This window comes from Neopelma chrysocephalum, unplaced genomic scaffold, assembly GCF_003984885.1.
Source record: "Neopelma chrysocephalum unplaced genomic scaffold, ASM398488v2 Primary Assembly neopelma1_97390, whole genome shotgun sequence".
NCBI classification, from domain to species: domain Eukaryota; kingdom Metazoa; phylum Chordata; class Aves; order Passeriformes; family Pipridae; genus Neopelma; species Neopelma chrysocephalum.
The window spans coordinates 6,180,699-6,192,744 of NW_020926031.1; the positions used below are offsets into that span (position 1 = coordinate 6,180,699).

The following is a 12,046-nucleotide window of genomic DNA, read 5'->3' on the forward strand; positions in this document are numbered from 1 at the left end:
GTGGTGCTCGTGTGCTTCAGGGTTGGAGTTTAACAGCAACCATAGTAAGAGCTGAAGCTCTGTTAGTGACAGAGAAGATGTGTGAATGTAGTAGCCAAATATGAACTTCATCCTGCTGTGGGAAGCAAAATTAAAATTCCATCTCCAAGTGTTTCTAGGCAGGAAGGTTTGAAATTGTTTTCCTAAAACAATGTCTAAAGTCTAGGGTGTTTGAATTGATACAGTGTTGTGTTGCCAACTCAAACCTGAAATCCATAAGGAGATCCTTTCCCGAGCCCAGAAAAGAAACCATCTATGGATTTCAGGTAAAATTCTGGACTTCTGAAGAAGGTGCATGTGCCATTGTTCATTGTTTTCTTGGGGATTTTTGTTGGTTTTGGTTTTTGGGGGTTTTTTTGTTGTTTTTCTAAAGAAGATCTAGGTGTCTGAATTTAGTAATTTCTTATTCTTTTGACTTCTAAGACTCAAAATGTGTTGAATATTACCACAATGTAGAGAGATACGTCTGAACTCTGCCTTTTGGGGATCTCTCGTTCTGCTTGTTGCTTCAAGGATGTAGTGAAAGGAACCAGCCATGTATGCAAAGGAATACAAGTAAAATGTTACTAAAAAAGAAAAATGTTTCCAGGTGGGTCTACAAACTCTGCCACTGCAATATTCATATCATGCTAACACGTGATGCTTTCTTGAAGAAGTAGTTCTGAAGTGCATTCTTGTTTCTAAGCTGGCCTCCGTGTGTGGAGTTGCCTTCATTTGCTTGTAGTTACATGTCTAGTCACTACTGACTCTCCCACAGGCAAATTGTAGGGTCATGACCTTGCTCCTATTTAAAGTTTCAGTGGGGAAAGCCAAATGTGGAGGAGCTGTATGTAGTGTTTGGCAGAATCTCAGGTCTTGTGTGTACAGGAATCTTTTTTTCCCATCCAGATTTTACTTTTTAGAGACTCAAATAGAAGTATAAATGTGTTTTTTTTTCCTAAATGATTTCATGAAAAATGTCTATGAAGGTTTAGAAAGCAGCTGGCTTGTCCAAATAATATCTTGGGGAAGGGGAATTGTAATCAGGTCCCTATGGTGCAGTGATTCTTTGGGAAGATGCTGACACCACTTCTGCAAAAGTACAGTAAAAAGTCTTCCTTGTCTGTTTATTGTACTTCCTATGGCAATCTTTATATGGGTTAGTTCAGCTGTCCCAACTAAATTTGCAATCTATGATAAATTCTGGTCTCTTTTTGCCCTTTGTGGTGTGAGTAGGCAAGATCTCAGCTGGTCCCTTTAAACTTAAGGACAAGGTGTGTTTTTTACCTTGACCAAGCTCAGTTGTTTGCTGATGGTATGACCCATACAGTAATTGTTTTTTTGAGACTGTTTCATTCCACTGAAGAGCTAGCTTGAGCTCAGGCCATCTATCTGCCAGATGCCACATCCTGAACCCAATTTCTTATGTGCATTGAGGGCTGTGGAAAGCCTCTTTGTTGCTATCATATCTCCTATAAAATATGTGATTGTGAAAAAAGGCACAGTAATGGGTCTGCTGGGTAAGGTACCTCTGCTTTCATCATGAGGCTGAGTATGTTGGTAAAAGATTTAGGCGGTGACAAGAGTTTCCCAGACTGTAATTTCCTGCTCTGACTGTTCTGTATGCAAAGGATGAAGTATGTCATCCTTGCAGCAGAGTAAGGTGGAACATTGATCTGTTCAGATGCCTGCATCCTAACCTTGAGCTAGAGAGCTGTTCTGCTTCATATATCTTAAAGAATGTGAATAATTCAGTAAATTCAAAATGGGAGACTGTCCAAGAACATATTATGAGGGAAAAAAAGCAGAATTTGGATACACGGGGGATAAAACATCATGGCTTTTGTTTCTTAAGCTGAATGCCTAGTCCCAGGTGGCCGCTGTTTCTCCTCTTTACTGAAAGACTGCCTCAATTTCCCAGTTCAGTGAATAGCTTCTTGGAGAGCCACAAAATACTTCCCAACATATCTCATTTTACCACTTTTGCTTTGCAAATCAACATATGCTGCTGAGTGTGTTGAGGCCAGAAAACAATTAATAGCCAGAAAAAGTACTTCCTTGGCTTGCAGGCAGCTCCCAGATTGTTCCTTTGCCCAGATTAGAGAGGATTTAAGAAGCACACATTCTGTGTATGCTAAACCAGCTCTGCAGAAACCACAGCATACCATCATCCTGCTCTTATCTCTGAATTCCATGGACAGGCAATCTCAGCTGCTCAGCACAGGCTGGCAGCTTTAGCTTGCCAGTAGGTGCTGAAATCCATGTAAGTGTGGAAATGATAGTGACACAACGGCTCAGATGTTATCCCCTTAGCAAAGCCAAAGCAGTTTCCATGGTGATGGAGAAGCTCCAGGCCCCCAGTGATGCAGCTGCTGTGTTGGATGGGATCAGTAGCCTTTTCATACAGAGGCTGCTCTTGTAAAACTTTTGTGTGTTTATGTGGTACTCAGTCATAGGTTGTATCCAGCTCTGGAAAATAAAATGAGGGGTGAGGGGAAGATTTAAATTGACTGAAGTGAGTGCTGACCTTAAAAGGAAACAGGAAAAGAAGGGTGAAAATGTTTCAAGTCTTGAAGTATCCACAAGTGACACATGCATGTGACAGCTTCAGTGGATTTGATACTCTGGTCAGTACTTTTCTGAGATGTTGCGTGCCAACGTTAGTAGCTCCTGAAGTTCTTGTGTCAAGTGGAAGAGTCAGATTCATATTCCCAGGTCTTAACTTTCTTCTGAATAGGATTCAAAATCAGAATGGGTCTCTTTCTTTGTATTGAGATTAGAAATTCCCTAGGACTTGGGAAAGTGGATAATCTTGTGACTTCTGCATCTGAAGCATTAAAATGTCTTACAATTCCCTTGGTCCCCTTTCTGGGTAATAATCTCTCAATGTCTCAGCTCAGGTATGTGGAATTAATTACATACTTTTCCTCTGGGATCTTACAGCCTGTGCTTTCACTTTCTTATTGCTGAGACAGCAGATACAACATCTCCAGGTTCCCACACTGGAAATGCCCATTTTGCACTTCTGCTTTGATCTTCTATTAACCTGTGCTTTGTGGGTGCTGCAGCACATGTGTAGGAATTGTGTGTAAAACTGCTCAATTAAAATAATAGTTTGATCATTTGGACCCAGATTTTTAGTGGTTTTAAGCATTGGTTGCTCTCCTCTGAAATAGGTACTAAAAGAGATTTGTATTCTGTCTTTCAGGTGGTGCAGGGGACCGGGAAAAGATGCCTGTCAATCATGAGGCTTTCCTGCTCATGGCTAATTCCCAGAACGAAATGGAAGATTGGGTAAAAGCCATCCGACGGGTTATATGGGCTCCATTTGGTGGAGGTATTGCAAATAGCTCACATGCACATAAATTAAAACATTTGCCTCAAGGTAAAACATATTCTTGTGATATTAGGATATGTGTAACACTGTAAAATCACTGAGATGTCTAGATAAGCTCTTGATTGTCTGGAGTGTTTTGAAGCAAGGAGATTGGGTTGATTTCACCCCCCCCTCCTCCTGCCAGGGGATGGACAGGAATGGAAGGGCACATGCAGACTGTATAACTGACTCAGAAATGGGTGGTGATAACAAACATATTGCTATTGTCACTACTCAGTTCTTTACAGCAAATTATTCTGTGGAGCTTTTGTATCCTTATGGACATGAAGGAGTCTATCCAGTTGTCTCGGTTTTCTTCCATAAGGGCAGATGCCCATCTTGAACATCCATACCAGCCAGAGGCAGCAACAATTTTAATCTAGTTAACGTAGGGCCCAGTTGAGAAGGCAAAGCTTTCACTGGCTTTAGTGGGGGTTGTAGCCTGAGGAAGAACAGGGTCAGGCTGAGTGAACACCTGTAAGGTAATACAGCTGCTGACAATTCCTGTAGTTAAAATGAACAAAAAATCCAGACTCTTGGTATTGATATTGTACCATAGTCTTAGAATTCTCAACTCAGTAGATTAGATGGGAGTTGTTTATGTGGTTTAGCATAGAACAAGGGTTCATAGTTGTTTTCTTCTGAGTTCATGTTAGTGACAGCAGCTGCTGGCTTGGTACTGGACACTGGGCTTTGAAGTGACTTGCATGTTACTGATGGAGTTCATGCAAATAGTGTTATCATATGCAGATAGTGCTGTCGACATCTTTTGAGGGGTACAGATAAAAAAGTGCCAGATAAGGGTTAGGTAATACAATTACTTTTGCAGAAATGAAGTTACTAGTTTTCCTGGATGTAGGGGTGAGAAAAGTGACCTTGATGCAATTGAGGGAGGCTCAAATACCACAAGGTCACTAAGAAGACCTGGTGTTTGTTAGTAGCTTTTATCTTGTTGGGTTTTGGTTTGTTTTTTTTTCCTTTTTCCTTTCAAGTGACTCTTGAAATTTGGAGTTTCTGTGTAGCAGCATTTGCTTTGCCTGGAGGAGATAAAATCTCTACTGATGCAATTTTTTCCTAGATCCTTCTTTCACTTAGCAGAAAGGGCGTATGTACAAAAGTTTGCTTGTATCTGATCTGAGAGGTTGTGTGTGATGCTGTTGTGCTGTGGGCAGAACAAGCCCTCTTCATAGCAGAAACGGGTCTACCGTGATTTCTCCTCAAACATGAATCTGTGCTTGTTTTGCTTTCACTCTGAATTCCAGTCCACAATGAAGGGTCTTTTAGTCTCTGAGCTCAGTGCAAGTCTTCCATCAGAAGTCTCAGAATCTGAGTTGGTATTTCTGCGGCCATTTGTAGTGGACCTTATAGTGTGTATTTTACAGCTTTGCAATGTGCATCCAAGAAATACTGTGAGGAAAAAGGAGAACAGTCATGACAAATGCTACATGTTCTAGCAACAGCCATCTTTAGGGCATGTTTTGTCAGCACTGCGGGTATCAGTGCAAATTTGGCTTGTTTTTTTGCTCATGTTTTGAACAGTCTCTTGAAGTAGTTTCAGAGCAAACATCTTTAAGTATTAAAATAATAAATAATTAAAAATCCCAATATTTTAAAAACAAAAACATCAGAATGGCATAAAAGTAGGGATGGACTTCCTTTTTTTTGTTTGTCTGTTTAAGGGGTAGTATTGTCCTAATAAATATGCTATTCTTCTGTACCTCTAAACTTCTCTGCAAAACTATCAGATAACATTTTGTTTTTTCTTTAAATGAGGCAGATACTGTTACTCTTACACTGATTCCAGGAACTGGGACTTTATGAGATACCATAGAACCATAAAATGAAATCATGAGGATGTGGAAGTGGGCAGGGGCACTACAGCAGTGCAAGGGGGAATACAGCAGCTTCTGTTTGTTACTCTTTTCACATGCTGCAGATTTGATCTCATTCCATCAATGTCAGTGTAAAGGCTGCTTCGGATGTCAGTGAGAGCTGGCTTAAGCCCTGTGGAAGAGAAGCGCTGCTATTTGCGGAGTTGGAAATAAGTGCAATTATATATTGATTTTTCCTGTCTGTGGATTAAAACTACACAAGAATATGGGTACATCCCGGACAATCAGTCTGACCTGAGCTCTCTGCCTTAATACTGAAATGCAGCAGACTGAGGCTAGCTTGGCTATGCCTGCTTTGTAGTCCAAGCTGCACGGGCAGATTCTTATGCTGTGGTCACTTCTCTGAGCTGACAGAAGTACTAAACACTGTCAGGGGTGGGTTTTTTCTCCCATTGCAACCATGGCTTCCCATCAGGTTTCATTTTGCTCACACTAGTGGTTACACAGCTGTGCAGTAGGAAATGACCTGGCAGGGAAAAAAAAGGGTGGAGGATTAGTCTGAAAGTAGATTGATTCCTTGGTCCTGCTAACCATGCAGCTGCAAGACTAGTAGTTCCAACACAATAAGCACATGGGGGAGAGATGATGGGGTAGAGGAGGGCATGCTTGTTCATTCTGATTGCAACCCACACTTAAATTGGCTTAAAGAACTGTGGAGCTGCATCCTCAGTTTCTTTGCACTTTGCAAAGAATTCATAGGAATGTCAATAACTATGAAACAGTGAAGATGTTCAAACCAATTTTTCCAAATGGTTTTTAGGCAGTCTGGAGAAATGATCAAACTTACACCTTCTCCATCAGAATCAGAGCAGGGCAATTTCTCTGAGTGAGATTGCAGCTTAATTCAAATGTGGGAGGACAATAAACATAGCTGTCTCTGTTTTAATTGAATAATTTGAACTCTGCTTTGCTACCACCACTAATTGGAGAGCCAAGTCTTATCTATCAACACTATTTAATATATTAAGCTAAAGGGAGGAATTAAAAAGCAGGCTTCATTATTAATATGCAAATATCCAGCCCTGGAGAAGGTTGATATGGTGTAAAAAAAGAATTATGCAAAGATTAAAGGGAGGGGGGGCTTAACCACACTGTAATCTTTGCTGATGTACTGAAGAAACATAAATAAAAAGGGTTGAGGGTACCTTCTTATATGTTGCTGCGAGCACATGAACTGTGCTTAAAGGTCAACAGCAAAGGCTTCTTAAAATAAAACAGAAAACTCCCCAAAGCTGCTGAGGATCCCAAATTATGAATAGGAGACACATTCAGCTTTAAAAGCCATATGGAATGTGTTCTTTGAAATACACTTCAAATGTGGCTTTAAAATAAAATCCTAGAGTTCCTGAGTCTTTTGAAGAAGAGCTGTCTTGTTTACAGGGAAAATAATTTCTAACAAGTTTCCTTGAGTTTCAGGCTCCTTCATTCTTGAGTCTAGCCCATCTCATTCAGACCAGAAGATTTTGTAAACTGAGATTTGAGAGTACTCTGTATGTTTTGATTGTCTTTAAGAAAAAAGTTTGTCACAGTGACTTGATAGAAGTAAGTTTTGGAGCACATTCTGACAGAGGGTGATTAAAACTGTTTCCTGTGGTCCTTTTTACTTCTGTGACAAATTTTTGTTCCAAGTTTACACCACTAAAAGCTTATCTGGAGAGTCCCTCTGTGTCCTACAGTCATGCTGTTCAGCAGCTGTTTTTTCATGTGGAGTGCTTGTAGCAGTGCTATAGTGCTAAATGCAAAGGGTTTGTGGCCATAGGCTTGGGTGAGAATGACCTTGCTAATGTCCTCCAAAGGTGGATGCATTTGGTGTAGTTGGGAGAGAGAGGAGGTCATTCCTAGCTCTGTACATGTAGGGTGGGGCTGTGCTTCTAGTCTGAAGAGGTACAGCCACTAAAAGGAAATCCCTTGTCTTCTACACACCTCTCAGTTGACACTCCTTCCTTATTTTTGTTTCCATCAGCTGTAGAGCAAAATGTGTTTAGGACTGAATTTTTGGCCATGAGATACAAAACCTGGGCTTTTTGGTGCCTGAGTTGAAAGCCAAGTGGCATAACTCTATCTCACAGCTCAGCACACAGCCAACACTCCATGGGGACAGAATAATTCTCTGTTAATCTTGATTTATGTTTGTGTTTGTTTTCTTCTGTTTACATATTCTGTCTTGCCATGAGCAGTTCCTTGCTCCTCTGCCAGAAATACATGTCTTAGCCCCTTTCTTTCTCCATTACTTTATCCTAATTTCTCCTCCTCCTCATCCCAAGCTTTCATCAGTTACTTGTGATGCAGGGGAGGTGAAGTAGTTGGAAGGGATGTGTTTCCCTTAGGCAAACATGGAGAGCTTTACCCTGTGACAAAGTAATTGTGTTGCAAGAGCTTCAGGAAGTTTCTCTGCTCAGGAGGAATAGTCACTGATTAACTGGTGGGGTCTGAGGAACTGTCCACTGAGGAAGCCACTCTACTATCGTTAATTCCATACATCTTTCCCATATAGATAAACCATGATGTGTGGATTCTTTCTTCTTCTGCCAGCAAACAGTGCAGAGAATGTTTTGGGGGTTTTTTTGGCAACCAGGGCCCTGTGCAGACCATGTCTTGTATTAGGGGAGAGCTACGAACTAGAGGACAAGTCTCTGAGGTGTAATTTAATTCCTGGGTCAATGTCCTTATGGGTAAATGGAAGACTAGACCTACATAGGCCTAATTAGGAATCCTGCTTTGGATGAGTAAATGTCTTTCAGATAACACGTGCACGAGAGCAAACATGACCTGTTGTGAAGGGTCAGGTATTGTATTAGGTGCATACCCACCTGGATGCCAGACTGTTTAGAAGCTAGGATTAAGTTTTGGGAGATTTGAGTTTAATTTTTCCACCTGTAAGATGGGAATTTTCCAGTAAGAGCATAATAAGCATAGAGCCATATCAGTGAATTTAAGATGCTAAGATACCACAGTAATGAAGAGCAGAGAGGTGGCTTCTGTTACTTGCCCGGTGTGAAGACAGAGAAGAGGTTTCTGCTCCCTTTCTTGCTAGTGGGCTCCCCCTGACTGACAGTCTCAAGTAGGATTCCTGACTGGGTCAAGAGGCGCCCCTTCACTAGGTGTGAGGGTGGGCTTCCCTTGTGCAGGCTCCCCCAGGTGTGTGGGGAGTGACGTGGGGTGTTTGTTGTGCCTGACAGGTGCTGTTATCTCTGCACAGAGATAGCTGGCGCCTGATGCAGCTTATCGCTGTTTGCTCTTTGCTGTTGTCTAATGCTGGGAGATGGGCCCAGCCAAGGGAAGAGGAAGAGAAAGATGATGGGGGTTATGAGTTCAGATATTTGCCCAGGACTAGAGGATGCATGAATCATCTGCAAGGAGGTGCTGGTTAGCCCTGCCCCAGGCAAAGGTGTCACAAGCAGATGGTAGGCTTTTGGATACAGAAACTGAGATATAGCATGTAACTAAAGTGAGTTGGGAGCGGATCTTGCTGCTGCAACTGTTTACAACAGAGAAAGTTTTAAGATCTAAGATCTGATTAAGTTCTTTTTTTAAATTTATCTCTGTCAGATACATCTGGGTCTTCTATGAATGCTTTATGACCAGAATATTTTACTGTCATATTACAGCCTTGAGGTAGGGAAAGGCAATTGTCCTCATTTTCTGTAAAGGAATAATCTGAAATATTGAGCAATCGGCTAACTTGCCTGAGGTGACAATGACTGTCTGTAAAAGAGCTACTCTGAAGGCAGATAGACTGTCTGGAACCCTGGACCTTGACCTTCTCAGAGGTATGTTTGGAAGAATCCCATGGGATATGGTCCTGGAGAGAGGAGGGGGGCAGGAGACCATGTTGATTTTCAAGGATTACTTCCGTCAAACTTGAACAGCACTCCTCCTTGTGCAGGTAACTAAGCAAAGGTGGCATGGATGAACAAGGAGCTCCTGACAAAGCTCATCTCCTACAAAAAAGGAAGCACAGAAGTGGAAGCAGGGACTGGTGACCTAAGAAGGGGAATGCAGAGAAACTGAGCATGCAAGAATAGACTTAGGAAAAGGACACCTGTAGCTGAATTTGGTTAGGGATGTGAAGGGTAACACTGGGGCCAGTACTGTTTAACAGCTTTGTTAATGACCTGGAAAATGGGACAGAGTACACTCTCAAGCAAGCTTGCAGATGATATTGGGAAGAATGATTGGTGTATCAGATGATTGTGTCCTCATTTAGTGGGGTCTCAGCAGGCTGAAAAAATGAGTGAACAGGAACTCCACGAAGTTCAACAGAGAGTAATGCAAAGTCCTGCACCTGAAGTTGATGAATAAACATAGTCAACAGTGCATGTTGTGAGCTGACTGACTGGAAAACGTCTTTACAGAGAAGCACCTGGGATGCTCTTGGACAAGTTGAACATGAGCCAGCAATGCACCCTTGTGGCCGACAGATTCCTGGGCTGCATTAGGAAGAGCATTGCCAGCAGGTTCAGGGAGGTGAGCCTTCCCCTCAGCACTGGTAGTTTTTTGTCCAATTCTGGTGTCCCTGGACAAGAAGAACATGGGCTTATGGGAGTGAGTCAAGTGAAAGACCACTAAAATGATTAAAGGATTGTGGCAAGTAAAATACTAAGAGAAGCTGAGGAGGCTGGGATTGTTTAACCTGAAGAAGAGAAGATGCAGAATGGTTCTTATCAGTGTGTATAAATATTTGATGAAAGGGTCTAAAACTAAAAGCAAAAGTGAAGCGTGTCAAGGGCAAAAGGTGTTCCTTACTGACTTTTGAAGATCTTAACTTTAGAAGTCAGATCCTGCTCCCCTGCTCCTTGCATGTATTTCACCTTTAAAGCTGCTGGGTCAAAGCTTTCAGTGACATTCAGTATTAGAGCCTAAGCTGGTCTGGCTTCTGAGTGGAGATCATGCAGTAGCCTGGTCAACACAGAGCAAAAATGGATATTCTTGGAGTACTGTGTCAGGGCTTGACAGGAGGGAAAGTCACTCGCTACTGGTTTCAAAAGCCCCAGGCAGCAGCACGAGTTCTGCACTGCAGCACCATCTCCAGCTGTCATTAGCCAACTTAGTTCTGGTGCCTCCTGAAGGATAATGCAGTTTGGCATCAGGTGAATGAATTTGAAGTGCTTTATCTGTTACCGTGGGCAGTCTGGGGCACCAAAGAGCAGGCACCCTGAGCTGGGGAATGACAGGCAGCTTCTCGGTGCCTCTGCTCAACCAGATAGCAGGTAGAGAAAAACTACAAACAGAAATGACTTGTAACATTTCCAGGTGAACAGAGTAAAGCTTTTCATGGGATTTGCTTGATGGAACTTCTTTTGGTTGGGAAATGCTGATTTGATAAAATGAAACATCATAAGGTTATGTTTTCATTTGAATGAAACTTGTGCTAGGAAGGGTTTTTTGAGCTCAGGGTAGAATTTTTAATACAAGCTCTTCCCTGAATTGGTCTTGGATTCCAGAAGTTGTATAAGCAATTAAGATGTAAAATGTATCCATCTGAATCCATTTCCTAAAAAAAATTACTTTAGAAATGTTCTTGGAAAAGAGAAAATGGCAGGAAGGTCTGATGGATAAAATGACACATCTAAGGAGAATTTGAACAGTGCACAGTGACGAGGTTTGAACCAAAAAAAATTGGGTTTCCTGTAGAGCACAATTGAAATGTGAAATTCATTGTCACAATAAAAATAACATATGGATTAAAAAATAAAATTATTTGTGTTCATAGAAGATCAATCTACCTGGGCAATCAAAGAAAGATTTTGGAGGTAGTCATTAGCTTCATATGCCTTGTATTGTGAGGAGCAGTTCAGCTTTAGATAAAATACGATGAAGCTTGTGTTTGCTTCAATAATGGGTTGCTTTCCTCTTCTCTTCAGCCATGGAGAGGTGACAGTGGCTGTGCATTTGTCACGCTGTTGGTGCCTGCTGCCTGTAGCACTTGGTCTGACCAACACCACCCCCTACACTGGTGGTTTCTCGGTGAGACCACTCCTGTAATCATTAGATTTGTGCTTGATGTCTGAAAGCTGACAGTCCTTAAAACACTGATGGTTCTCACTGCACATCCTGGCTGTGTATTAATGGGACAAACATGTTATTGTGATGTTTCTCAGCTTGCAGGCAAGTATTTTAATTTCTGTGTATTAGTCCTTTGATGAATGTTATGAGGATATGTGATTACTGAATGAAAGGGAATGGTAACCTGCTCCTTGCAAGTTGCAATTTTAACCATTTAGGAGTCAAGAACAAATAAATCCACCCTGTCTCTCTTTTCCTGTTTTCTTTCTAATGTTATCCTTCTACCCTCCACAGTTGCTCCTTTTTTTTCCTCTTTCATCATCATGTAATTGGACTTGCAATTTCCCCTTCATGCCTTCTGAGTTGCAGGTCAGAGAAGGGAACATTCAGCTCTTTACCTCTTCTAGAAGTGTTCTTGATAGGCTAGCAAATTTACTGAAATGTTTATCCACTTAACAAATTGGAACTAATTGCCATCCTTTCCCCAAGCACAGCCAGTCAGGTTCAGCTGTTGCTGGAACTGAGATGATGTTATTGCTTGGGTGGTGAAGCTATAAGTTGTGCTTTTTATTGATTGAAGATTTAAGTTGGTTGGTGGAGGATAAAGAAAAATATATGGGAATTAGGTAACAGTTTTTGCCATTGATTGCGTTTGACCATACAAAAAAGTGAAACCACACACAGTTTACCTGGTAGTGAGTTTTACAATTGCAAGTTAGAGACTGACAGAGGTATTTCTGATGAAGTTGGAGCT

The 12,046-nt window shown here is 41.6% G+C and overlaps 1 protein-coding gene across 4 annotated transcripts in view; it reads left to right on the forward strand.

Moving 5' to 3' along the window:
* ARHGAP22 (Rho GTPase activating protein 22) overlaps positions 1 to 12,046 on the forward strand; it is a 149,124-nt gene that overhangs the window by 108,466 nt on the left and 28,612 nt on the right. For 3 of the 4 annotated variants that reach the window (XM_027672265.1, XM_027672263.1, XM_027672266.1), the window contains one exon: positions 3,227 to 3,403. In XM_027672265.1, coding sequence (XP_027528066.1) covers positions 3,227 to 3,403 — 177 coding nt within the window. The remainder of the gene's footprint in view (positions 1 to 3,226; positions 3,404 to 12,046) is intronic. The other variant, XM_027672264.1, reaches the window with a different exon arrangement.